The sequence below is a fragment of the Ranitomeya imitator genome, chromosome 8 (assembly GCF_032444005.1).
Source record: "Ranitomeya imitator isolate aRanImi1 chromosome 8, aRanImi1.pri, whole genome shotgun sequence".
NCBI classification, from domain to species: Eukaryota; Metazoa; Chordata; class Amphibia; order Anura; family Dendrobatidae; genus Ranitomeya; species Ranitomeya imitator.
The window spans coordinates 121463124-121488787 of NC_091289.1; the positions used below are offsets into that span (position 1 = coordinate 121463124).

General features: G+C 43.3%; 1 protein-coding gene across 5 annotated transcripts in view; it reads left to right on the plus strand.

The window, feature by feature from the left end:
- Positions 1–25664, plus strand: part of GPSM2 (G protein signaling modulator 2) — a 58887-nt gene that overhangs the window by 12426 nt on the left and 20797 nt on the right. For 3 of the 5 annotated variants that reach the window (XM_069737318.1, XM_069737317.1, XM_069737321.1), the window contains 10 exons: positions 1900–1952; positions 8813–9089; positions 11630–11851; positions 12584–12719; positions 13047–13189; positions 15309–15432; positions 16935–17050; positions 22055–22210; positions 24653–24761; positions 25451–25580. In XM_069737318.1, the coding sequence (XP_069593419.1) occupies positions 9028–9089; positions 11630–11851; positions 12584–12719; positions 13047–13189; positions 15309–15432; positions 16935–17050; positions 22055–22210; positions 24653–24761; positions 25451–25580 (1198 nt within the window). In that variant the 5' untranslated portion in view covers positions 1900–1952; positions 8813–9027. Of the gene's footprint in view, positions 1–1899; positions 1953–2355; positions 2464–5876; positions 5979–8812; positions 9090–11629; positions 11852–12583; positions 12720–13046; positions 13190–15308; positions 15433–16934; positions 17051–22054; positions 22211–24652; positions 24762–25450; positions 25581–25664 lie in introns of all 5 variants that reach the window. The other 2 variants (XM_069737320.1, XM_069737319.1) reach the window with 2 other exon arrangements.

Here is a 25664-nt window from a genome sequence, read left to right on the forward strand (position 1 = left end):
TGTCCGGAACTGGTGTCAAAAATTAAGTTGTAAAATGTTTGCGACTTTTTAATCAGTTTCGCGGCAGATTTCTAGTGAGCACTGCTAGATGAGTTGGGCGATATATTTGGTTTTGTTCCAAATGATTGGGAGCCACTAGTCCTGCTCTTGCTCACTTGGGTGTATGTATGTTTGATTTTTATCTCATTTTATCTTTTATATTTGCACAGTGAAATAGAAATTAAAGGGAATCTGTCACCAGTTTTTTGTTGCACAATCCGAGAGCAGCATAATGTAGAGAAAGAAACCCAGATTCTAGTTGTGTCACTTACTGGACTGCTTGCTGTGGTTATGATAATCTCCTGCTGATAAAAGTGATTATTTCTAGAAGACTAGTAAACCTGCTGGCAGGTACTCCATCCACCACTGATTGGCAGCTTTTTGTGCACACTCTGCATAGGCAGAAAGCTGCCAATCGGTGATGTGGGCGGGGTTATACACATCATTCAGAGAACTGTGAGCTCTGCAGCAGATAAAACTGATTTTACCAAAACTGCAGCAAGCAGCCCAGTAGTGACACATCCCTGGAATTGGGGTCTGTACTCAAACATCATGCTACTCTCAGATGGGGTAGCAAAAGGCTGCTGACAGATTGCCTTGAGAATCCCTTTTCACTCCTTACCTGCTAATGGGATCATTTGGCTGTTCTGCCATTTAATAAAAATATGCGTGTTTATAAAGAAATGAACTTTGCTGTGCCCGGCCCACGACACCGGGCACATGCCATTACAGGCATCAAGATGGTGAGAAAATCTAACCATCAGCCCCAGTAGAGCGGGGCACATCCGGCTAACGTGAGCTTGATGTATAGTGGTGGTGCAGTAAAGCTGCCTGCAGGTCGGACCCTCATCCGTCCGGGACTGTGGTTTCTGGCATTAGTAGCCCTCACCCATCCCTTGTAGACTGTGACCCTCGCAGGCAGGGTCCTCTCTCCTCCTGTGCTACTCGGTCACTTGTTTTGTTCAACATTACTGGACTTGTTTTTGTAATGTATTTTCCCTTTTCACATGTAAAGCGCCATGGTATAAATAATAATAATTGTCCTGTTGTTACCGGAGTGGTGGCATAGTTCACACTTCTCACACATCCTGGGATTCCTTGCTGCTCTAAGTCCCCGGTCACGGCGGATTACCATACACTACATTGCTGCTGGCCTGTTTATAGCATGTCTCATCGGAAACGTAATCTCATCATATTGCTATGTGGCCCATCCCATAATGTGACTGCAGGAGCTTGACATGCGGGCGTGAGGCCCGTGCGACTGGTTTGAGGAGGATGACTTGTGAATATACAGTTTAGTTGTTTACAGTTTTTGTTGGTAAACCACTTATAATGCCATGACATTGTCACAATGAAAATGCTGATTAATCTACTGGGAGCAAGTCCGAGCCGGATGAGCTGAGGAAAAGACACATTGGATATGTAACGGACACAAAGCCCTGCTGTTTGTGTTTAGAAGTCCAGGGGGCGGCCCTAATTGGTGATTGACAGCTATTTCTGTATCATTTCAATCACTGATTAGGACCACCCCCAGGATTAATAAACACAGAGCAGGGATTTCCACGTCCAGGGTGGTCCTAGTTAATGACTGACAACAATTTCAGTATAATTTAAAATGAATCACTAGGGGCCGCCCCCTGGACGTGGAGACCCCTGCTCTGTTTATAAGTCCAGGGGGCGGCCCTAGTCAGTGATTGAGATATTACAGAAATAGCTGCCAATCACTATCTAGGGCCCCCCCCCCGGACGTGGAAATGCTTTGTATAAGAGCGTGGTTCCCATGTGTGGGGACGGGAGGATTGTAACCTGCATAATTTGACAATTGTACTTGTATCTAATATTAATTTATTTTTGATTTAGGACTAGTCTACAATCTGAGGAGAAGAGACCGGACGGGAAGTTGTGTATCGCAGGTATGAAGCTGCAGCACCTCTCATATCAGTCTCTGTCCCTAAGGACTCGGTCCAATATCCCCATCCCTGAATCACTGTCACCAATTAAATTGGAAGTCATCTAATTTATCATTGTGAGTTTGTGAAGTTGTAGAGAAATAGGAAAGGGCACTAGTGAAAATCCACACAAGGACCAGTCTAACTGTACGCAAATATTGGCCAAGGACCTAATCCAGCTTCCAGACAGTCCCTAAATGAAATGAGTATAATGATCAGATCAGTGCACAATTACTACTGACTGGATAATGTGCGAGGCATGAGGAAGACCGATTTAGGTCGAAACGCGTAGCCTTATCTATTACAAAGACCTGTTTGGTCCTCCACATGTAAGGATTATCTATTTTAACCATTTGGATTATTAAAGATTTCAAGTTTTTATCGGAGCTGGAGTATCTATTTTCTGTTGGATTTGCTGTTGCTGGACGTTTGGATCAAGACGGACTCTCGTGCTCCATTACTGCTGGTCTGGTTGGTGAGCTGGCTAAGGCTTTCTAAGCCGCTTTTCGTATATATGTGCTATGACCCCAGAAGGAGCAGGGTTTGCATTCAATAAATTGCAGATGTAGAGCTGTCCGTTTTTTCACATATATGTTCTACCAGTTTATTTCCACTCATAGACAATAATGGGGATATTTTCTGTGTGGGTGTTCACATGGCCCTGATTTTGTGGAAGCACAACTGTTTTTGATTTAAGTTATGGCTCTAACATGCCCCTTCAAACAAATGAGTCCATGGGGAAAAAAGAATTGAGCAGCATGCAGATGTCATCCGAGGCTGTCCGTTTTATCCAGTGGATAGGATAAACGTTAAGACATATTTTTATTTACTGTATATATATATACAGTGGGGCAAAAAAGTATTTAGTCAGTCAGCAATAGTGCAAGTTCCACCACTTAAAAAGATGAGAGGCGTCTGTAATTTACATCATAGGTAGACCTCAACTATGGGAGACAAACTGAGAAAAAAAAATCCAGAAAATCACATTGTCTGTTTTTTTATCATTTTATTTGCATATTATGGTGGAAAATAAGTATTTGGTCAGAAACAAACAATCAAGATTTCTGGCTCTCACAGACCTGTAACTTCTTCTTTAAGAGTCTCCTCTTTCCTCCACTCATTACCTGTAGTAATGGCACCTGTTTAAACTTGTTATCAGTATAAAAAGACACCTGTGCACACCCTCAAACAGTCTGACTCCAAACCCCACTATGGTGAAGACCAAAGAGCTGTCAAAGGACACCAGAAACAAAATTGTAGCCCTGCACCAGGCTGGGAAGACTGAATCTGCAATAGCCAACCAGCTTGGAGTGAAGAAATCAACAGTGGGAGCAATAATTAGAAAATGGAAGACATACAAGACCACTGATAATTTCCCTCGATCTGGGGCTCCACGCAAAATCCCACCCCATGGGGTCAGAATGATCACAAGAACGGTGAGCAAAAATCCCAGAACCACGCGGGGGGACCTAGTGAATGAACTGCAGAGAGCTGGGACCAATGTAACAAGGCCTACCATAAGTAGCACACTACGCCACCATGGACTCAGATCCTGCAGTGCCAGACGTTTCCCACTGCTTAAGCCAGTACATGTCCGGGCCCGTCTGAAGTTTGCTAGAGAGCATTTGGATGATCCAGAGGAGTTTTGGGAGAATGTCCTATGGTCTGATGAAACCAAACTGGAACTGTTTGGTAGAAACACAACTTGTCGTGTTTGGAGGAAAAAGAATACTGAGTTGCATCCATCAAACACCATACCTACTGTAAAGCATGGTGGTGGAAACATCTTACTTTGGGGCTGTTTCTCTGCAAAGGGGCCAGGACGACTGATCCGGGTACATGAAAGAATGAATGGGGCCATGTATCGTGAGATTTTGAGTGCAAACCTCCTTCCATCAGCAAGGGCATTGAAGATGAAACGTGGCTGGGTCTTTCAACATGACAATGATCCAAAGCACACCGCCAGGGCAACAAAGGAGTGGCTTCGTAAGAAGCATTTCAAGGTCCTGGAGTGGCCTAGCCAGTCTCCAGATCTCAACCCTATAGAAAACCTTTGGAGGGAGTTGAAAGTCCGTGTTGCCAAGCGAAAAGCCAAAAACATCACTGCTCTAGAGGAGATCTGCATGGAGGAATGGGCCAACATACCAACAACAGTGTGTGGCAACCTTGTGAAGACTTACAGAAAACGTTTGACCTCTGTCATTGCCAACAAAGGATATATTACAAAGTATTGAGATGAAATTTTGTTTCTGACCAAATACTTATTTTCCACCATAATATGCAAATAAAATGATAAAAAAACAGACAATATGATTTTCTGGATTTTTTTTTTCTCAGTTTGTCTCCCATAGTTGAGGTCTACCTATGATGTAAATTACAGACGCCTCTCATCTTTTTAAGTGGTGGAACTTGCACTATTGCTGACTGACTAAATACTTTTTTACCCCACCGTACACACACACACACACACACACACACACACACACACACACACACACACACACACACGATGGTGGCCCGATTCTAACGCATCAGGTATTCTAGAATATGTATTTTTCTATGTATATAGCAGCCACATAGTGTATATAGCAGAGGCCACATAGTATATAGGAGCCATGTAGTATATAGCAGACAAATACTACGTGGCCTGTGCTATATACTATGTGGCTGCTATATACATACATATTGTAGAATACCCGATGCGTTAATACAGGCCACGCAATATATAACAGTGGCAACACAGTATATAACACAGCCATGTACCATATAACACAGCCCACGCAGTATGTAGCAGCCACGCAGTATATAACACAGGTGACGTAGTATATAACACAGGCCACACAGTATATAACACTGGCCACGTAATATATAGCACAGCCCACGCAGTATATAGCAGCCACGTAGTACATAACACTGCCCACGCAGTATACAACAGTGAGAAAAAACAAAAGCACCACAGGCAGTTTAAATATCCAAAATATCAAAAAATACTTTATTATCATAGAGATAGACCAACAGGTACATGGAAACAATGGGAACACACGTAAGAACGCGGTACGACAAGTGCCCAACGAAAGCCGTGGACGGTATCCGTATAATGTATAAATTAATAATGGTAAAAACAAGATATATCATGACGTGACCATATATACAGCCATGTTTGGCTACCCTGGTGGCAGTTTAATGAAATATATAAAGCAGTATAGAACACACGCTAAAGTAGAGACATACCAGAGTATAGCGTCCGTCACCACGCCGTCCACCGCTGTCCCCTATAAAAGGCTGACATCTGAATGAGGACTTCTACTAAGGCCGAGGTCACACTTGCGTGTGCAATGCGAGAAGCTCGCACGAGTCTCTCACATCAATACCGGGCACTGCAGCCGGCACTCGGGACCGGAGCGTACAGCTGCATGTATTTCTATGCACCATGTATTTCTATGCAGCTGAACGCTCCGGTCCCGAGTGCTGGCGGCAGTGCCGGGTATTGAGGCGAGAGACTCGTGTGACCCCGGACTAAGTGTTGTCCTACAGACCTGCATAGCAATCTGTGGAGTTCCTCCGGCAGTCACATGCTATGTTCAGGTCAGACTGCATATCCAATATAATGGGTCCCCTATAGGTGACCACGCTGCTGGGATTACTGTGCTTTCTCCTCACTGACACTGGCTGGTGTGTGCTGCTGCTTGCACTTGTGTTTTCTAAGTGAAATTGAGCATGTGCACCTCTGCTCCACTGGTCTCCTGCAGTTTCATAGACAATGGATTGGCATGGCGTTATTTTTTTTTATTTTTTGTTTTGTTCTTCCATCTGAGATATTGTTAGTGCAGTTTTTGTTTTGATTTTGGTAAATTGCAGCAAATCAATGCTTTCTTGTAATGATTGCAGGAAAAAAAAACCAATGTAGCGTATTGTATGAACACAGCCAAAGCAAAACAACAAATGCACAAGTGTCGTATTTTATGGTGGAACAACTTAGTCACCTAAAAGGTAAAAATGTAAAGGGATTCTTTTTGCAGGTCTACCTTAAAGAGGATTTGCCCCCACTAGCACTTTTTTTTCTCTTTAATCTTGGGTGGGCAGAGTTTGAATATGGCAGTATGCAATGATGCAATGTATCACCGAGCACAGATACGTGTTTTATCAGATTCCAGTGTAAAGAATGTGCACATGTTCTGGATTTTGCACGTTTTTCGGCGGCTTTCCGCGGCAAAAACGCTTAAACGCATACATTAAGCATCCCATGATTTTTAATGGTTTCCGCAATTTTTGTTCACATGTTGCGTTTTTTTCCGGAAAAAAAAAATGCATGCGGAAAAATACGCAGCATGTTTATTAATTTTGCGGATTTTAAGCGGATTTCCCACTATATTATTGCTTTGGCAACCTCCGGCAAAAAACGCGCAAAATATGCGCAAAATACGCAATAAAACCGCGTGCAGAATTCCTGCGGAAAACCTCAGAAATGTCTGCATACTTTCCGGACGTGTGCACATAGCCTCAATGTTGGGTGGGGAAGTGCAGAGCACCTTCTAATTCACAGATGTTGCAATGTCTGGGTGCTTCTCCCCACAGAACTATTTCTGCTGATTGCTTTATGTCTTCTGAAGAGCATTAGTAGATCAGTGCCAAAAATAAGGCCCCATACACACTGCAATGTATGAACTCCATGTACCTAGTGCCTCATTACACATGAAGTGGTATATTACAGACATGTAGGTACTTTTGCCTGGTAGCAATTCCTATGTGATCTGACATCTGGTGAAACTGATTACAGAATTACAGTATGAGCCAATATCTAATGCAGAAGATGGAAGTCAAGTACCGTCATATACTTGTAGACAACCTATTTCCTTAGGAATGCCTAAGTGATGGTGGGGTGGTCTGCGGCGCAGGCTACAGTGAAGGGCAGGAGAAAATGCTCCATCTGCTCTGCAGTCATCTGTGGAGCGCAGCACTGAGCGGTCACTGCTGTTCTTCCAATCATGCCCACTTGGCACAATCATGGGCTAAGCAGGATGTCCACCAGGCGAATAGTGGGCACAATTAGAAGAATGGCAGCGTCTGCTCAGTGCTGTGCCCCGCTGGCAGGAACAGGGCGCAGTGAGACTATACGTTATTTTCTCCGTTCTGCTGCTACTACCTTTGAACTACAACTTCTAGATCATTGATAAAGTAATATCAAACTCCCGGCTGCCCTAACAGCAATGCTAGGGGCATAGGTTCCTTCCAGATAATGAGTTCCTATACCAGATACAGTCCATAATGTGGAGCTGCTTCTGTGGGAAAAAAAGAGACCCTTATCTGGGACACGTTTCATAAGTTCTACTTGACCAAGAACAAGGAGTCCTGTCCTCCAAACCTTCTCTGATGTTTGCCCCATAGAGCTCGATCCGGTGACGCAGCTTGGGCCACTATTCCGTACAGAGGATTGTATGTGTCCGTGAATCATGTTCATGGCGACAGGTAGAAAAACCTGAATGTTGGTTTTCTACAAATCGTGAGCGTCCGTGTAACATTGTGCAGCAGACAGATGGCAATCACTGACTCATAAAGCAGCTGTCCCAGCTCCTGATGAAGTCACACATTGAGTCAGTGTTTTGACGGCTTTACGATCAGACATTATATAATGCTCTCCCCCAACAAGCAGCAGATCTTTACAAGGGCAAGCCACAGACAGCCCAGCATCTTCCTTGTGGCCACTTTGTAGGATTATGTGGCCGCATCCAGCCATGTGTGTAATAAAGTAAGATTCAGGTCCCAGAGAACACAGTGACTGTAATGGAGCCAAGCCGCTTGTTCTTCAGCACATAGAGGGGTCCTGGGACCGGCGTACATCCTGTAATGACATCCTCCCCTAATGGGGCATTTGGACAGGGTCCCTGTTTAACCCTTTACCCTTTTCAATGTTCATGTACTAAACTATATCATTGGAATTAATGGGGCTGTCCTATTACAGGACAGCCACTTCTCAAACTAGGTACGGTAGTCCTCTTGCAAATTAAAACCAACATCCTCATGTCTCCCATGTGCACTGGGTGTCCCGGGATGTTGTTATACCGTGGGGTCCTGCGGCCAGTCCGCGGCCGTTATTGGGCTGCTGCGCTCTCACTTCATGAGATCAAGCCTTGGACAAATGGAAGAAGCCAGAGCGCAGCAGCCTAATAACGGACTAGCTACAGGGCTCACGTGTCAGACATTGCTTGGAACAGGAGGCGAGAATCTGTTATTTTTATTTTACAAGGGGAACCTCTTCTAAAAAGGTGTGCCCCTGGTAGTGGACAGACCCTTTCATACAATAATGGTTTTGTAATGCTATCTTTAATATACGAATAAATGGGTTTATTTTGTGACCGCTTTCTTTGTGTGTGCTACTATGCTTATCTCCTACCAATCATTTTCATGTGGACAATCTCCAGTTGATCATCTTTCTCCCCTGCACAATCAGAATGTCCTGTTTGTGGCTGCCGCTCACTTTGGGTGCCGGTACTCGGCTTGCATGATGCTGGTCTGTCGCCTGAGCACGTTCTGACATCATTGCTAGTGATATAATCCACAGCTAAGGTGATTCCAAAGAGCTTTGCTGCAATCTGATACCCCTTTAAAACTTGGCCGGCATGCTACCTGCACCACAAGCGCTTGCCTTCCGCCTCCCAAGCCTTGCTTGCCTCAGTTACCATAGCTGCAGAGCGACTCCTGCCTCTAAGTCATTGACTGCTCCGCAGCATGGATTACTTTGCTTTTTCCACCCTCTAAGTGCTGCTTTGGTCTGATGGAAATACAAAAGTGAGACCTGAAGCAAAGCATCTTGTCTTCTCCTACAGAGTGGGGGCCGAACGCATCCGGACATGCGCCAGGAAGGAGGATCTTACCTGGACACTAGTTCTCCCGTAATCAAAAGAAGACTGGGGCCACTAACGCCGACTGTCCTCTATTCTTTGGATATAATCCTCCCATCATAGAGAAGGTTATTTTTGGTGACCAGACATTTAGAGGACTTTTCTTTGTTACTTTTGAATGTAACTGAGAATGCGTCTGGATGGAGGGGGCTGATGTGTTAGTAAGCCTACGCGAGGACCCTAGCTTTCATGTGCGCTACAGGTAAGACCATTGCCGTTCTTCTAGTCGTCGTGCCCTACATGCTGCCTTATGTACGGAGGACAGGGAGAATAACGAGGCCACATAGATGATCCCCACATCTGCTGCCACACATATCGGGGGCCACTCACCTGTGCTAGTATGTTCCCCTTGGGACAGCTGTAAGAAAGATGTTTATGGACCGGGAATGTCCAAAGTTCTTATGTTTTTGTTTTTTTTCTTTACCAAGAATGGTCAATTATAGAAATATTCTGGATTACTGGGGCAAAAGGTATTCGCTATTCCTCACATCTGGTCATTGTATGAAATATTTTGCATGGGTATAACTATGCCATTTCTCAAAGGAAAAGAAAACTGAAATCGGTCAGTATCTAATTGGCGGAGAGTGTTTTGTCTCCGCTCACACTACCATTCAGAGGCTCCATTTGCGTTTCTGATATTTTTAATGAAGTCCACCTAACTCTGACCCAGTAAAAGTGGATCCAGCATGGCCACCAATGCCACAGTTTATGCATGGAAGCCATGGTATGAGGGTGACCCAAGTCTCCTAGTAAATGATGCCTCGCAGGGCCCCTGTGCCAGCATACTCCGACCTGCAAGGCTTCCCTCGCCACAATCTAGAAATATCTCTTCTAGAGTATTTCATCTTGTATAGGTTAATAATCCTGTATAGGTGGACGCCTTTGTAATGTAGGTGCAATAAATCTGAACTTGTAAATGGAATAATTATGGAAAGATGGTGACGAATGATGTGGTCACATTCATGGTAGTTGCTCCCCCTCCTGTAGTGATCTGTGTATCATATCCTTATAGTGGGGGATCACCATTAGGAAATGTCCCCTATATAGCGGCTATGCATGAAGTGAATTACTGAGGCCCAGGTCAGTATATGTGGCTGACGGCGGCTTTCCTGCGTGGTATACATGACGCTTGGACTGGCTGTGAAACGTTGGCGGATTTGATGAGGATCTAGTCTCAAATTTTCTCAGATCAAGCCCTTTTTTTTAACTTTCTACAGGTCTTTATCTTACGATTTACCATGAATGTCATCACCTGGTCCTGTCTTTCCACTTTTGACAAATAAAGGGGCCATCTTGTACTATCTCACCTTCCTATATGCCTTTCTAAGAGATATTTGTGTGCTACTAAGGCCACATGGTCTGTGTTCACAGACCTGGCTCGGAGTGGAAGACCCGTCCTGACTGCTGGGTCTCCATCCTTGTATTAAGGCTTCAGTTGGCTCAGGTGGGAGATCCTGCGATCGGGCCAGGTCTTCTGATGTGTGACTGCTCTGTGTTTCACGGCCTTATTCTAGGGACCTGAGGAAAGTAAGTAGCTGGTCTTTGTAGATGATGGGTAATGCTCTTTGCGCTTTCCAATCGTTAATATTAATGTGGTCTTGGAAAATGGATAAAGCTGCTGCTCCATTAATGGCAGTACGATAGCGCTATTACTTGTAATTACCTCTCACTATGTGAGTGGGGCACGGCGATGACCAGTTCACCAGTGCATGAGACCTGTCTGAGCCAATTATGATTTGCAAAAAGCGTGTGACGTCTCCTAAACCCCCTGATTACCCCACATTGCAGAGTGCAGATACGGGGGTCCGCATCCTCGCCTCTCCAGCTGCCCGCAGAGCGACACGCTCATGGTAAATGAGGGAAATGAATATTATTGATGCTAATTGGCCGTGTCATTTAACATGTGGTGGTCAGAGCAGCCGGCCTAGGAGGGATTAGCTGAGATTACCCATCTAGTGTTTTTAATCTTAACCCAGTTCCCAATGGCACAGTGTATATTGAACACCATTCCAGTGCCTGCCTCGTACAGGGGCACGTACATCTGCCGGATGGCGTTATACCCCTGCTGAAGACGGGCAGCTGAAAGGGGCATGGATAATGTACTAGGATTCCTGGGCACCCTCGGCATTTACGCTACCAAAGAGACCTCAGCTCGCCCTGCTGACCATGTCAGTCATGACTTTCTGTTTAGGTTGCAGAAAATCTCCAAGGTATTATTTTCTGCCGTCCCTCCGATATATAGAAAGTTCCTCCTGTGGTTGCAGTCAGATCTTGAAGAGGCGCCTGGTAGTCCTGTAATGTACGGTGATGTCTCCACTTCTGGTCACAGTGGTCGGAGATCGGGATGTCTCCTATACAAGGAGGTGTCAGTTTCTTATTTTCCTGTAGTCCTTTGCATGGTGAAGGTTGCCGCGTTCTTCCAAGCACCGGTTTGCTAGCAGCCCATGATCTTGGTTGAGCACACGTTGTGTGCGTGGCCTCGCCCGATCCCGTGTTCTACTTTTCAGAAGGTTGATTACTGCTATTTATTAATTCATACACTGAGACCTTTGTAAGGGAAGATCCCGCTGTTTCACAGCTGAGACCTCATAAATCATTCAGATCCTTACACAAATCCAGTAGTCTACCGGCTTTAACCCATTTGTTGCTACTGTTACTGAGCCTTATGGTATACACGGTTCTGTGCTTGTTTAATATGCCTTCCTTCCCATGGTCTGATAAACACTACTATTCTGTTCTAAGAATGGAGGCGTCCTGTCTGGAGCTGGCCCTAGAAGGAGAACGGTTGTGTAAAGCTGGAGACTGCCGAGCTGGCGTGTCCTTCTTCGAGGCAGCAGTGCAGGTGGGCACCGAAGATCTGAAAACTCTCAGTGCCATATACAGTCAGCTGGGCAATGCCTACTTTTACCTGCATGAATACAACAAGGCATTGGAATACCACCACCACGACCTAACCCTAGCAAGGTAAGATGATGGCTAGCACTATGGGGCGGTTTACTTTGGGTTGGGCCAGTGCTACTAAAAGGTTAGCACTTCTTGTAGGCTTCTTTTTGTTTTTGTTTTAATCCGATTTTCCTACACTGAATATATGGTTGGGAACAGATATGATGAAGCTTAAAGGAGACCTGTCACTTGCTTAAAAAAAAATAAAAAATTGAATTAAATACCTTGTAAAAATCCCTGAGGTCCGTTCTGCTGCTCTTTTCTGTTTCAGGCTGTGTAGCTCAATTACAGAGAGTCACATTTGTTGCTTTTGGAACACTATGTGAAATCTCTGCCTTGCAGACCAACTGGGCTTCTGCTGAGGTTTACAGCCACGGGCGGCGCTCCGCTCTGTGCGCAGCTGTGAGAGGCATGTGATTAATAAATACAGCCATGATCTGCCAGGAAAGATGCGATGTCATAATCCAGGGCGCCTCAATGGGATGTAACTATGCTGAGATTTCACATATTGTGCTCCAGAGGGAAGAAGTGTGAATATCCGTGCATTGGAGTGATACATGCAGAATGGAAGCGACTTTCAGAATCAAGGGGAGCTCAGGGATTTGTACAAGGTATTTACCTCGCCTTTTTTTGGTTTTCCCGCAAGTTACAGGGCCTTTGTTTTAATTTTCTGCCTTTTAATCAATTCCCCAACAGAGCAGGCAATGGCCTATTTATTCCAATCGTTATGTTGCTTTTTCTTTTGTAATACAGTACTATTGGTGACCGTCTTGGAGAAGCGAAAGCTAGTGGCAATCTTGGGAATACGCTGAAAGTCTTGGGCAATTTTGACGAAGCAAGTTTATGTTGTGAGCGGCATTTAGAGATCTCTCGGGAGTTGTATGATAAGGTAAAATGTGAGAATACGCCCAGATGTGCTGGCTTTACTCTTGGCTTATCGCTGATGTTTGCTACCTGAATGTTCAATGCTGTTTTCAGATCTGATTACACCTCGCCTGCAGGATCACACATGTTCCAGACTAGCAATACTGTCTGAAATATGAGAATTATTTCCTGTACTTCAATTATAATCTCTTATTACATTACTGGGAATTGCATGCTTACTATTAGAGTTTATATATGTTCCCGTAGGACCTGGAAAAAAGTAACCTAGCCTGCTCACCCCTCTGTACACCATTACTTTATGAAAATGCGTTCTGCCCTTCTCTCCACACAGGTTGGTGAGGCCAGGGCGCTATATAACCTTGGCAATGTGTACCACTCCAAGGGTAAGAGCCTGGCATGTACCGGGACTAGGGACCCCGGAGAGTTTCCAGAAGAGGTGAAGGTCGCTTTACAGAAGGCCGTGGATTATTATGAGTAAGTCTGATCTATATTTTCCATTCTCCCTCATAGTGATAGATCGATATCTACTGGAGAACATTTACACCTGCATCCAGTGACTAAAGTGCACAGGTTGAGTGATATTTCAAGTAATCTGATATCGTCTCTGTTGAGCATTAATCAGTCGCATTGACTATTTAGTATTTTAAAATGTCGGCAGTCATTAGGGAATTTCCAATCTGAAACTCAATCTCTCAGCGGGTATTTCTATGTAATCGGAGTGTGGTATAATGTAGGGCAAGAGAACCTGATTCCAGTTATATCACTTGCTTGACTGCTTGATGTAGTATTAAGTGCAATCAGTTTTATCATCAGGAGATTATCACCACAGGACAACTGTCTTGTGCAGTGTAGTCCTAACACCTCCCAGCACTGATTGACAGATTCTGACTGTGTACAGAGGAAGCTGCCAATCAGGAGTGTGGGTGGAGTCATACACAGCTCCACATTCTGAGCACTGCTACATCTACAGCAGAGAAAAGAAGGATTCCAGAAAAGTGCACCAAGCAGCCCAGTAAGTGGCACGTTGCTGGAATCAGGGTCTCAGGCCCTACATTATTCAGCTCTCAAATTATATAGCTAAAATCTAGTGACATATGACATATTTACACTGTGTCTTGATTAGTTGTACAACTTTCTACTATATAGAAAAAACTTGCATAAACGGGAAAAGTAAAGCACAAAAATCTTTATTATACAAAAACATATGTAAAATCAAATCCTAACAATCTATGGGATACTCTGATGATGACAACTGTGAGGGAGCCACAGGTCAGAGGCTACAAACATGCATATAATATTACCAATACCCTTAATTAATCATGACACATGTGCATAGCGAGTCCAATATGGAAAATGATACACTAAGCTAGTGAAAAGCATCCAGCAATAGCACAGGGGAAGACATTGAGGGAATTATACCCACTCATACAGCATATTTACCTCAGACCTGCGGCGCCACCACCCCTACGCGCGTTTTGGCGTACGTGCCTTCTTCCGGGGGAGTGGTGGTGGCGCCGCAGGTCTGAGGTAAATATGTGGTATGAGTGGGTATAATTCCCTTAATGTGCTATTGCTGGATGCTTTTCACCAGCTTAGTGTATCATTTTCCATATTGGACTCGCTATGCACATGTGTCATGATTAATTAAGGGTATTGGTAATATTATATGCATGTTTGTAGCCTCTGACCTGTGGCTCCCTCACAGTTGTCCTCATCAGAGTATCCCATAGATTGTTAGGATTTGATTTTACATATGTTTTTGTATAATAAAGATTATTGTGCTTTACTTTTCCCGTTTATGCAAGTTTTTTCAATGTAGGGGTTAGTTTAGTTTTGTATGGGATTTATTATAAAATATTTTCCTGTATGGGCACAGGTGCTTGATGGGCACATTGTGTATTGTTTATCAGTATCGGTATACACAACTTTCTACTATACTTTAGCCCTTCATTCAGTATTGTTTTTGGTCTTTTGTTTTGTGTTTTTCGTTTGCTACTTCTTTTAATTTGCGCCTTTTTATAGTCTATCTTACGTGTTTTTAAATTGTCCTACCCAACTAGCGAACAAAAATGATAGTCATAAAATTTACTTCAGTTTCCTCTTGGAGTCATTTTATACCTGTCTGAAATTTTTTCCTGCAAATTTTGCGACCTTTTAGCAGAACGTAATTTTCTGCACTTAAGTCACAAAGTTTAGTCAAGGATTGATTTTGTGCTAAATTCTTGAAACACGTGCACCATCTTGAAAGTATTTGGCGCCCCCCAAAAAATCAAGTAACACGACAAAAAAAGTGACTTTGAAAAACAAAACAGAACGCTCAGATTATGAATCGGGCCCTTTGTCTTTTTAATTCCTTATCCTTTTCAAGATCTCTTAAATATCATCCTTTGCAATATTGTTTTCAATAGGTCATGATCAAAAATAAGAAGGTTACAGAACTTTTCTAAATATCAGTATGTAAAGTTTCCTTTGCACAATGTCAGAAAACCTTGGATGTCCTCGTCGGCTTCACAAGGCTTATGCTGCTGAAAAGTAATTTCTGCAGACAGGATTATGTGAAATAACAGCGCTCATTTGTTTTCTGTGTGAACAGGGCAAACTTATTAATTGTAACAGAGCTGGGGGACAGACCCGCTCAAGGACGGGCGTATGGAAACCTGGGAAACACTCACTATTTACTTGGAAATTTCCGAAAAGCTGTCATGTCCCATGAGCAGGTACGGTCTTACAAACGTTTCATCCTTTCTACTTTACTCAGTCTTTTGTCATTGTATATTAGCTTTGTGACTGAGCTCTCTGCCCTTCATGTGGTGGATTTTAGCAGCAGGGTCCTACCTACACATAAAATCAGACTTGGAAGAGAGATTTTCACATCTACCCAGGAATTCAGACTTCCATCTTAGGTATTCACATTAGACACGTTGAGACCCATGAGTTTTGAGACCACCTTGTCATTGGTTGGTGGGCAGGCATGAAGTGACTAAATTATGTGCTAAGTGTCTTTTTTTTCCCCCTAGTTTCTAGAAGTCGTGTTGCTATTAATATTTCATATATTTCACATTGACACGCTTTAGCACTACAGAGTGCAACTTTGTTTGTGTATGAAGGTAGCTGCTCCTAGTTGGCACCTGTTCACATTAGCTTGGACGTGCCAGTCAGTCTTTGTCATTCACACAGGGGACTTTAGGACCCCTGCTCTTCGGATTATTGGGATTCCAGTGTGTGGACCTCCAAAAATCAGAGACTAGTTTCTGCTGAGGATACATGATGAATGTTATTTGAGACCATCCCTTTGAGAGTTGATGCAGTAAAGCCCAAAGCCTGGTCAAAGGTGTAAAATACAACCAAACACAACGTTCACGAAAAACCGCTGCATTTTCCAGTCTTGGTAAACTGAGATTTCTGAAATCTCCTACACACTGCTGACTTTAGCCTTGCAGATTTGAATTGGTTTCATTTCTGCATCATGTCCATTCCTGCAGTGGTTTTGCAGTGTTTCACCCATTTTAACAAACGTAAAAAAAAACACACAAATTAAAAAAACCATGGCAAAAGAGCTCGTTTTCCCTGCCCAGAGGTGAGTATTTAGTGCAGAAACGTCTGTAGCAAATACTTGGCATGTGCATATACCTGAATACATGTGGCGAGATGCTACATGCAGTATTTATAATGTACAGGCTGCAGATCTACATATGTGAATACGACCAGTGTGCATTCTCCAGTTTCTTAGGAGTTGGTTCCCTGGTTAATTTTCTTTCTAAGGAATCCTGGCCCTAGCTTTGTGGCCTGAATGGCTGGCAGCATGAGTGTTACCCTGGCTGTGCTATTTGCAGCCAGACATGTCTTATGGAGAGGGGCGACTAGTCCGGCGCGGCCCCTTGCTCTAGATTATTAACAGGTCTCTTAAGTATATAGAAATGATAATTACTGTCTATCAACTGGAGAGGGGCAAGTAGAAGTTAGCGTGGGCCACACAGACTCTTTAGGTCTCTTCCGATGGTCCCTGACGGCTTTTCATACAGTTTTCTCTGAAACACAGGAGCATTTCACAGTATGCCGTATCTGGCTGCCATTGTGCACCAGGCTCTGATTCGGGCAGCATAAATCTGATGACGGTTCCCTTTAATGTCTGGAATAACTCCAGGACTGATCGGTTTATTCCCCTGCAGGCTTTCCAGTACCCGGAGTAATGATATCGTCACTCTTCCTTTTCTTACAGCGGCTGTTAATTGCCCGGGAGTTCGGTGACAGATCTGCAGAAAGGAGAGCATACAGTAATCTTGGAAATGCCTTTATCTTCCTGGGTGAATTTGAGATGGCAGCCGAGTATTATAAGTAAGAATTTAGGAGTTTTGATTAAAAGACGTGTGCAAAGACCTCGTTATTTTTTTTACTACTATTAATTGCTTATTTTTCATTTACACCAGTTTATTGTGTCATAGACTGATTATAACTTATCAATGCAAACACTTTTATGTCCAAAAAAGAGAAAAGTATTCTAGCAGTGATACCTTTCCCATGATTTGACACTGCATATTTTTGCTGCATCAAACACAACATCTTACAGCTCCAGCAAAGTGGATGTGATTTACAGACATCTCCTGCCTTTTGTGCTTTAAGGCAGTGTGAACTGACCCACAGTGTGTGGTTCAAATCCGCAGCATGTCCACTTCTCTTGTGGGTGCACCGAGCCTTCTGTACAGAATTTCCCTATAGACGATTTCCATTAGCTGCCGAAATTCTGCTAAAAAACACACACGCATTGTTGTGGCAGAAACGCTTCAAAAACGCATTTAACCCCTTTACCCCCAAGGGTGGTTTGCACGTTAATGACCGGGCCAATTTTTACAATTCTGACCACTGTCCCTTTATGAGGTTATAACTCTGGAACGCTTCAATGGATCCTGGTGATTCTGACATTGTTTTCTCGTGACATATTGTACTTCGTGACAATGGTAAAAATTCTTTGATAGTACCTGCGTTTATTTGTGAAAAAAATGGAAATTTGGCGAAAATTATGAAAATTTCGCAATTTTCCAACTTTTAATTTTTATGCAATTAAATCACAGAGATATGTCACACAAAATACTTAATAAGTAACATTTCCCACATGTCTACTTTACATCAGCACAATTTTGGAACCAAAATTTTTTTTTGTTAGGGAGTTATAAGGGTTAAAAGTTGACCAGCAATTTCTCATTTCTACAACACCATTTTTTTTTTTTAGGGACCACATCTCATTTGAAGTCATTTTGAGGGGTCTATATGATAGAAAATACCCAAGTGTGACACCATTCTAAAAACTACACCCCTCAAGGTGCTCAAAACCATATTCAAGAAGTTTATTAACCCTTCTGGTGCTTCACAGGAATTTTTTGAATGTTTAAATAAAAATGAACATTTAACTTTTTTTCACAAAAAATTTAATTCAGCTCCAATTTGTTTTATTTTACCAAGGGTAACAGGAGAAAATGGACCCCAAACATTGTTGTACAATTTGTCCTGAGTATGCCAATACCCCACATGTGGGGGTAAACCACTGTTTGGGCGCATGGCAGAGCTCGGAAGCGAAGGAGTGCCATTTGACATTTCAATGCAAAATTGACTGGAATTGAGATGGGACGCCATGTTTCGTTTGGAGAGCCCCTGATGTGGCTAAACAGTAGAAACCCCCCACAAGTGACACCATTTTGGAAAGTAGACCCCCTTAGGAACTTATCTAGATGTGTGGTGAGCGCTTTGACCCACCAAGGGCTTCACAGAAGTTTATAATGGAGAGCCGTAAAAATAAAACAAAAATTTTTTCCCACAAAAATTATTTTTTAGCCCCCAGTTTTGTATTTTCCCGAGGGTAACAGGAGAAATTCGACCCCACAATTTGTTGTCCAATTTGTCCTGAGTGCGCTGATACCCCATATGTGGGGGGGAACCACTGTTTGGGCGCATGGGAGGGCTCGGAAGGGAAGGAGCTCCATTTGGAATGAGGACTTAGATGGAATGGTCTGCAGGTGTCACATTGCATTTGCAGAGCCCCTAATGTACCTAAACAGTAGAAACCTCCCACAAGTGACACCATTTTGGAAACTAGACCCCCTAAGGAACTCATCTAGATGTGTTGTGATAGCTTTGAACCCCCAAGTGTTTCACTACAGTTTGTAACGCAGAGCCGTGAAAATTAAAAAAAAAAATCTTTCCCCCCAAAATTATTTTTTAGCCCCCAGTTTTGTATTTTCCCGAGGGTAAGAGGAGAAATTCGACCCCAAAAGTTGTTGTCCAATTTGTCCTGAGTACGCTGATACCCCGTATGTTGGGGGAAACCACCGTTTGAGCGCATGGCAGAGCTCGGAAGGGAAGGAGCGCCATTTGGAATGCAGACTTAGATGGAATGGTCTGCAGACGTCACATTGCGTTTGCAGAACCCCTAATGTACCTAAACAGTAGAAACCCCCCACAAGTGACCCCATATTGGAAACTAGACCCCCCAGGGAACTAATCTAGATATGTTGTGAGAACTTTGAACCCCCAAGTGTTTCACTACAGTTTATAACGCAGAGCCGTGAAAATAAAAAATCTTTTTTTTCCCCACAAAAAATATGTTTTAGCCCCGAGTTTTGTATTTTCCAAGGGTAACAGGAGAAATTGGACCCCAAAAGTTGTTGTCCTATTTGTCCTGAGTACGCTGATACCCCATATGTTGGGGTAAACCCCTGTTTGGGCACACGGGAGAGCTCGGAAGGGAAGAAGCACTGTTTTACTTTTTCAACGCAGAATTGGCTGGAATTGAGATCGGACGCCATGTCGCGTTTGGAGAGCCCCTGATGTGGGGTTTCCACTGTTTAGGCACAATTATAACTGAAACCCTAATCCAAACACATCCCTAACCCTAATCCCAACAGTAACCCTAACCACACCTCTAACCCAGACACACCCCTAACCCTAATCCCAACCCTATTCCCAACCGTAAATGTAATCTAAACCCTAACTGTAACTTTAGCCCCAACCCAAACTGTAGCCCTAACCCTAATCCTAACCCTAGCCCTAACCCTAGCCCTAACTCTAACCCTAGCCCTAATGGGAAAATGGAAGTAAATACATTTTTTTAATTTTTCCCTAACTAAGGGGGTGATGAAGGGGGGTTTGATTTACTTTTATAGCGGGTTTTTTAGCGGATTTTTATGATTGGCAGCCGTCACACACTGAAAGACGCTGTTTATTGCAAAAAATATTTTTTGCGTTACCACATTTTGAGAGCTATAATTTTTCTATATTTTGGTCCACCGAGTCATGTGAGGTCTTGTTTTTTGCGGGACGAGTTGTCGTTTTTATTGGCAACATTTTCGGGCACGTGACATTTTTTGATCGCTTTTTATTCTGATTTTTGTGAGGCAGAATGACCAAAAGCCAGCTATTCATGAATTTCTTTTGGGGGAGGCGTTTATACCGTTCCGCGTTTGGTAAAATTGATAAAGCAGTTTTATTCTTCGGGTCAGTACGATTACAGCGACACCTCATTTATATCATTTTTTTATGTTTTGGCGCTTTTATACGATAAAAACTATTTTATAGAAAAAATAATTATTTTGGCATCGCTTTATTCTCAGGACTATAACTTTTTTATTTTTTTGCTGATGATGCTGTATGGCAGCTCGTTTTTTGCGGGACAAGATGACGTTTTCAGCGGTACCATGGTTATTTATATCTGTCTTTTTGATCGCGTGTTATTCCACTTTTTGTTCGGCAGTATGATAATAAAGCGTTGTTTTTTGCCTCGTTTTTTTTTTTTTTCTTACGGTGTTTACTGAAGGGGTTAACTAGTGGGCCAGTTTTATAGGTCGGGCCGTTACGGACGCGGCGATACTAAATATGTGTACTTTTATTGTTTTTTTTTTTTTTATTTAGATAAAGAAATGTATTTATGGGAATAATATTTTTTTTTTTTTTTCATTATTTTGGAATATTTTTTTTTATTTTTTTTTACACATTTGAAATTTTTTTTTTAACTTTTTTACTTTGTCCCAGGGGGGGACATCACAGATCAGTGATCTGACAGTTTGCACAGCACTCTGTCAGATCACTGATCTGACATGCAGCGCTGCAGGCTTCACAGTGCCTGCTCTGAGCAGGCTCTGTGAAGCCACCTCCCTCCCTGCAGGACCCGGATCCGCGGCCATCTTGGATCTGGGGCTGGAGGGAGCAGGGAGGTAAGACCCTCGCAGCAACGCGATCACATCGCGTTGCTGCGGGGGGCTCAGGGAAGCCCGCAGGGAGCCCCCTCCCTGCGCGGTGCTTCCCTGCACCGCCGGCACATCGTGATCATCTTTGATCGCGGTATGCCAGGGGTTAATGTGCCGGGGGCGGTCCGTGACCGCTCCTGGCACATAGTGCCGGATGTCAGCTGCGATAGGCAGCTGACACCCGGCCGCGATCAGCCGCGCTTCCCCCCGTGAGCGCCGCCGATCGCGCTGGACGTACTATCCCGTCCATGGTCATAGGGGCCCACCCCACATGGACGGGATAGTACGTCCGATGTCAGAAAGGGGTTAATCCTCACCCATGCATATCAGTAAAAGTTAATCAAAGCCAAATACCAAATTCTGCAGCATCAAAAACCCAACAATAGCTTATCATAACCAGAAAAAAATGTATATGTAAGCTTTCAGAGTGTGGCGGCTCCTTCTCTGCGTGGCGGCTCCTTCTCTTCGCGCGGCTCCTCTCCGTGGCGCCTTCTCTGCGCAGCTGCTCCTTCTTTGGCCTCTGAAAGCTTGAAAATATGATTTTTGTGGTTTGCTAATAAAAGTATCACTCATAGAATACTTTTATCTTTTTAGGGAATAAAAAAATTTTAATTTGATTTTTCTGGCTAACATGATATCACACTATAACTTTTTATTGTACATAGATTTAACAGTCTATAATTATTGACCGTGTGTAGATGTTTTCTTCTCTGCTACATGGATTAATAATGAATACGTGAATGACGGTGCTCCAGACAAACCCCCATTTATATGTATGCATACAGCACCTCTGCAAGTTCCTTCGTGTGTGACTACAGGTCGGGGTCTGACTCTTCTGAGGGGGAGAGTTCCCTGTATCTGCATCTGGTCCGAGCTGTTGTTAGTAGCCAGCCCCCTTGCTTGTCACAGTGGATACATTGATGGAGAAGATGGCAAAATGATGGCTTGAATGAGCAGTCAGCCAGCCCCCTTCACAAATAAAAAGCCTGAATAATGTCCTGGATCGGTTTAACCTCTGACTGTACACTATGAAATGACAAGAAAACCCAGCCTTTAAGAAACCACTTTCTGCACCGTCCTGAGTAATGTGTGTTGTTTTCTGCAGGCGGACCCTACAGCTGGCGCGGCAACTGAAGGACCGGGCAGTGGAGGCGCAGAGCTGCTATAGCCTGGGTAACACCTACACGCTACTTCAGGACTATGAAAAGGCCATTGATTACCATCTGAAGCATCTCGTCATCGCCAAGGAGCTTAATGACAGGTCTCAGCTTGAATACATATTTCTTTGTAACTTGTGTAGCGCAGTGTGTCACAGTGGGTTATTGGGGCCGCTGTGTGTGGGCGGCTCCGCTCTGCACAACAAGCTCTTTCACTAAGGTCTATTAGTCATCGGGTCAAATACAACACAGTGGTAGCACATGTGTGTCTGACAAAGTGTTTTATTAGGATCTGGAACAAATAAATGACACTTTATAATGATGTATTCTTTGAAATGCTGTTTCATGTATAGGAATGAGTGGCATGGACTGATCGGCCTGATTACACAGGCAGACCGCTCTGTAATAGAAGGTTCAGTGACCCAGGCTGCCATTGCTCTCTGCACCACAGGCCCTGTTTACACCAGAGCATGCGCCCCTAAATACTGTTTTTAGCCAAGCTTAAAATAATTTCCCCCAATGAATAAGCATTTTGCTGGTTCATTTGGTGACCAGTAGCATCATGTTCTTTTTATCAAATTATTTTTTTAAGCAGATACAGATAAAACAAAATTGACATCAGTTACCTTATTATACAATTAGGACATGTGAGCCGCAGCCTCTTTACATGAAAGTAAATCTTTTTAGCGTTTCTAGGAACTCTCCTTCACGATAATCTTTTAGTGTAAATGTACCTTAACCATTATAATGATCAAAGTCAAGATAAAATTACATTGGGGACCACTGAATTATCAAAAAGTTTCTAGTCCTCAAGTTATGAAAATCTGACTCATGTGCAACTCTGTTATGGACATAAGATGTAAAAATAAAAGCAACTAATGCCCGCATCATTGCTCCACCGTCCAGTCCTCTTGTCTCCACCTCTGCACGCCACATCCCCGGCCTCTTCACGGTTGGCCAGGCCTTGGAGGTTACTGTGCTTTAAATTCATGACGTTAAGATTTGCACCGTGATCTTATGATGCACCGTGATCTCCGAGACCTGGATGTAGCCAGAAGCCTTGGTCAGTAGTGAAGAAGGTGTAGATGCGTCATGCGACGGCGGAAAGACGAGGAGTGAGCGCTGGAGAAGGTGAGTGATGAGTAGATTGTATACCATTTGCCGGCCCTGTACCTTTTCCGACTGGCATAGAAACTCAACTTCCAAACCAAACTACAGAACCTATCTATTTTATAACCCAGGGACTGTATATTTAGATTCCAGCTATCTGAAGAAATGTGGGTGAAAAGTAAATATTACAATGACCCACATCTGCTCTACAACATGGTCAGGGAATGAGAAGAGGGCTGTAGGGTTTCCTAAGGCCGCTCTCTTATTAGTGGTAAAAGTAATGGCATCAATGAAAAAATGCAAAAATTCCCCCCAAAATGTGGCCATATCCAAAGTGATAAAACGTAGGTAGTTCAAGACAAAGGGGCGATCTACACTCACCCACTTAAGCCCCAGGGGTGTTGGACCCACATATTTCACAGGAAATATACAAGGTATGCTAGACTCGACTCTCCTCCGTGTAGGCTCATCTGGAGCACATACGATGCAAGTTCATAAAGCCGAGAATATATGAGAACCTTAGGTCGCTGCACATGCTGCGTGGTGGGGCTGACGATTACTGCCACTGGGCGAGACATCCTCCCATTATTGGACATTGGCACTTTATCAATAAGGCCATCACTATCTTCATGACATAAGTGGTTATTATGAGATGTCACTTTGTGATACTGATTTCACACTATATAGTGCTATAAGTGTTATTTATTCAGCACATCTGTTACTTTGCAACAAGATGATTTTGGTACACCATGTGCAGCATTGTCAGCTTAATACAGCCCGTCACCGTACTGAATATTGCATAACCGGTGTAAATGTATTGTTGCCAGTCTTTTGGGTTATACCATACAATTCTCCATAGGGAGTGTACCTTTGTGCAATATTTTTTTCGCCACCAGCTAAATACGATCTTTGTGCTGAATTTAAGTCTGTTTGGATCATTGCCCAGAATAAGTGTTTGGCGATTTAGCATCCCCTGTATAACATAATTACAGGTTTTCTTTACTCTCTCTGATAAGTAATTCTGATAGTTTCTCATAGGGACCTTCAGGGAGAGCTGTCGGTGAGCAGGGCGCCATTTTCTTATCAAGAGGGTGCCCAGCTCAGCTGATAGGTAGGGACGAGGTTAGTGGACAGTATAGGGTGACACCCCGTTTGTCTTGAACTACCTACCTTTTTTATCACTTTGGATATGGTTGCATTTTTGTGTGGATTTTATTTTTGGAAATTTTTAATTACGGTATTACCAATAAATGGTGGTTTTTTTTTTTTTGTTTTTTTAAATCTGTGAACATATTAGTAATTTCCCTTGACTAATCAGTGATTAGTGGTAACAGTATACAGGCTTGGATATTGGCGATCAGATGAGGCAATGACTGTCGGTGGTGTTGTTGTTGCACATAAGATGCTATATTCTGATGTGTGTCTCTGCATTGCAGGGTGGGAGAGGGTCGGGCATGCTGGAGTTTGGGGAATGCTTACACTGCCTTAGGAAACCACGACCAAGCTGTGCACTTTGCAGAGAGGCATCTGGATATCTCGCGAGAGGTAAGAAAGGCTTGTGTGTCAGAACATGGCGGCGATGCCTCTGTATTGTCTGTGACGGTGTCCAGCTTATGTGTTACTTGTGGTATCTAGAACTAGACGAACTCTCATGGTGACACATGGATACACACATGCTCAAAACCGCTCCAGCATCCGGAATTACTATACCTTCCGGCATTTCTACATGTTCACCATTCCACCATTTTAAGAAAGGACTTTATTTTATTTATTTTTAATTCCTTTTTATTTTAATCCAATTTTTTTCTGATTGTAAGTTCCATCAGTTGTTCTCCAATTCTCCTGGGCTCCGATCATTGTTGACAGACAGCAAAGCTTAGTGTGTGGTCTTATTCTACGTAGTAAAATGGAATCTGATCCTATCAATCAACGGGAAATTATAATATTAGATTTAGTTGCCAAAACGCGTCCCAGAAACCGAAGCCTTAATGTCAGTGTGAACAGTGCTTTATCAACAAGCTTCATTACATGGAGTAGAAAGCACGACCTTCAGAGGCCCACCACCATTGTAACCCAGCTGCACGCATTAGATTATCACTCCGACTGCTGGTTATACCTTTTGTATTTTTATTATGACAGCTTCCCTTTAATGTTGTGATCATGTATGTATACAAAAGCCATATAGAATAACACTTGACTTGTGACCTATAAAACATTTTTCAATGTCTCCACAGTTAGGAGATCGTAATGGGGAACTGACGGCACAACTGAACCTGTCGGACCTACAGATGGTGCTGGGGCTGAGTTATAGCACCAATACTTCAGTGCTGTCTGAGGTGCCAGATTCAGAGAGCAGTTCACTTGGTAAGTAAATCAAACTATGTGTTATCTATTCCTGCCCGTTGTTCATTTACAACTTATACATAATAGTAAAGAAATTTTCACCCC